Genomic DNA, 1,128 nt, shown 5'->3' with positions numbered 1-1,128 from the left:
TCAGGATTCCACTGAAGTTTATAGTCAAACCATTTCTGTGATTGAGGATCGAACAAAATTAATTAAAAATCGCACATTTCAGGATGCATTGCAGAAAAGTGTTGGAGGGAGTATTTTTACCTGTTCCACCCAAACATTCGTAGTCATCACTTGGTTCTTCAGATTCTGCAAGTAATCGTCAGCGTTTTAGATGATTCGGATGCAATATTGGCTCTCATGAGATGAAAATTCATGGAAAAATTATGGATTTACCATTTCTATGAGCTGAGATAACTTCAATCCCAGCCAGACTATCAACGGTTGCGTGTTGTTAGCCACTGGTCTAATTAAACGATTATAATTTGAAAGTAGATCATCGTAAAGTCTCTTAGTGTCTGGATTAGCTTCGAACATTTTTGGTCCTGGTCCTATTCCTGAATTAACAATTCCAAACATTTTCTCGAGACAAATAATTTAGGGCAATGAGGGATAATACGTGTATGTTTTCATTTATATTGATGTAGGAATGATTGATGGCTAATTTTTTCAGATGACGGAATGATTATCTCAAATGATAAGCCTCTTATATGGAAAATTGATAAAACAGACACTATTTTATCAATTTTCAAAATTCACATTTTTTTTTAAGTTTTCTGGTAAATGGTTAATTGTTATTCCATCGTTATTTAATGACCCCGAAATGTCATGACCGAGCAATAATTTTCGTTTTTGCGTTTTTTGTAAAATAAATTTTTTAAATAATTATAAAACTTTAGAAAAAACGCAGGAACATTATTGCACGATTATAACAATTTATACGGTATATTGACAGGTCAATCCGGTCAACAATTTGTTGTTTAACGACGTAATAAATTTTGCATAAAAACATTGTTGAAGTAAAATCAATGAAAATTTGAACTCTACTCTTTTTTTTGTTCTTGGAGAGCGTCATTTGACAATCTATCAATTCAATAATCGCTAAATACTCGATTTATCTATTTATGTTTGTTTAAACATAGAGTAATGTTAAAAATTAAGGATGGAAAACATTTTGATGGGTGTCTATACATAATAATTAAACTCCAATCCATATTTGCAAATATGAAAATATGTAATATTTACAAAACTTGGATTGATATTTAATGTATA

General features: G+C 30.5%; 1 protein-coding gene across 1 annotated transcript; it reads right to left on the bottom strand.

The window, feature by feature from the left end:
* Positions 1-2: 2 nt before the first annotated feature.
* LOC105272924 (acetylcholine receptor subunit beta-like 2) lies at positions 3-484 on the bottom strand (the record flags this gene model as incomplete). Its single annotated transcript, XM_011315157.1, has 3 exons — positions 253-484; positions 121-165; positions 3-35 (listed from the first exon to the last, which is right to left on the bottom strand). Coding segments are annotated over exons 1-3 (261 nt in total), but the record flags the coding sequence as incomplete, so codon positions are not given.
* Positions 485-1,128: the final 644 nt, after the last annotated feature.

Source organism: Fopius arisanus, unplaced genomic scaffold (genome assembly GCF_000806365.1).
Source record: "Fopius arisanus strain USDA-PBARC FA_bdor unplaced genomic scaffold, ASM80636v1 scaffold00425, whole genome shotgun sequence".
In the NCBI taxonomy this organism is placed as follows: Eukaryota; Metazoa; Arthropoda; class Insecta; order Hymenoptera; family Braconidae; genus Fopius; species Fopius arisanus.
This window is presented reverse-complemented; position numbering and strand designations above follow the sequence as displayed.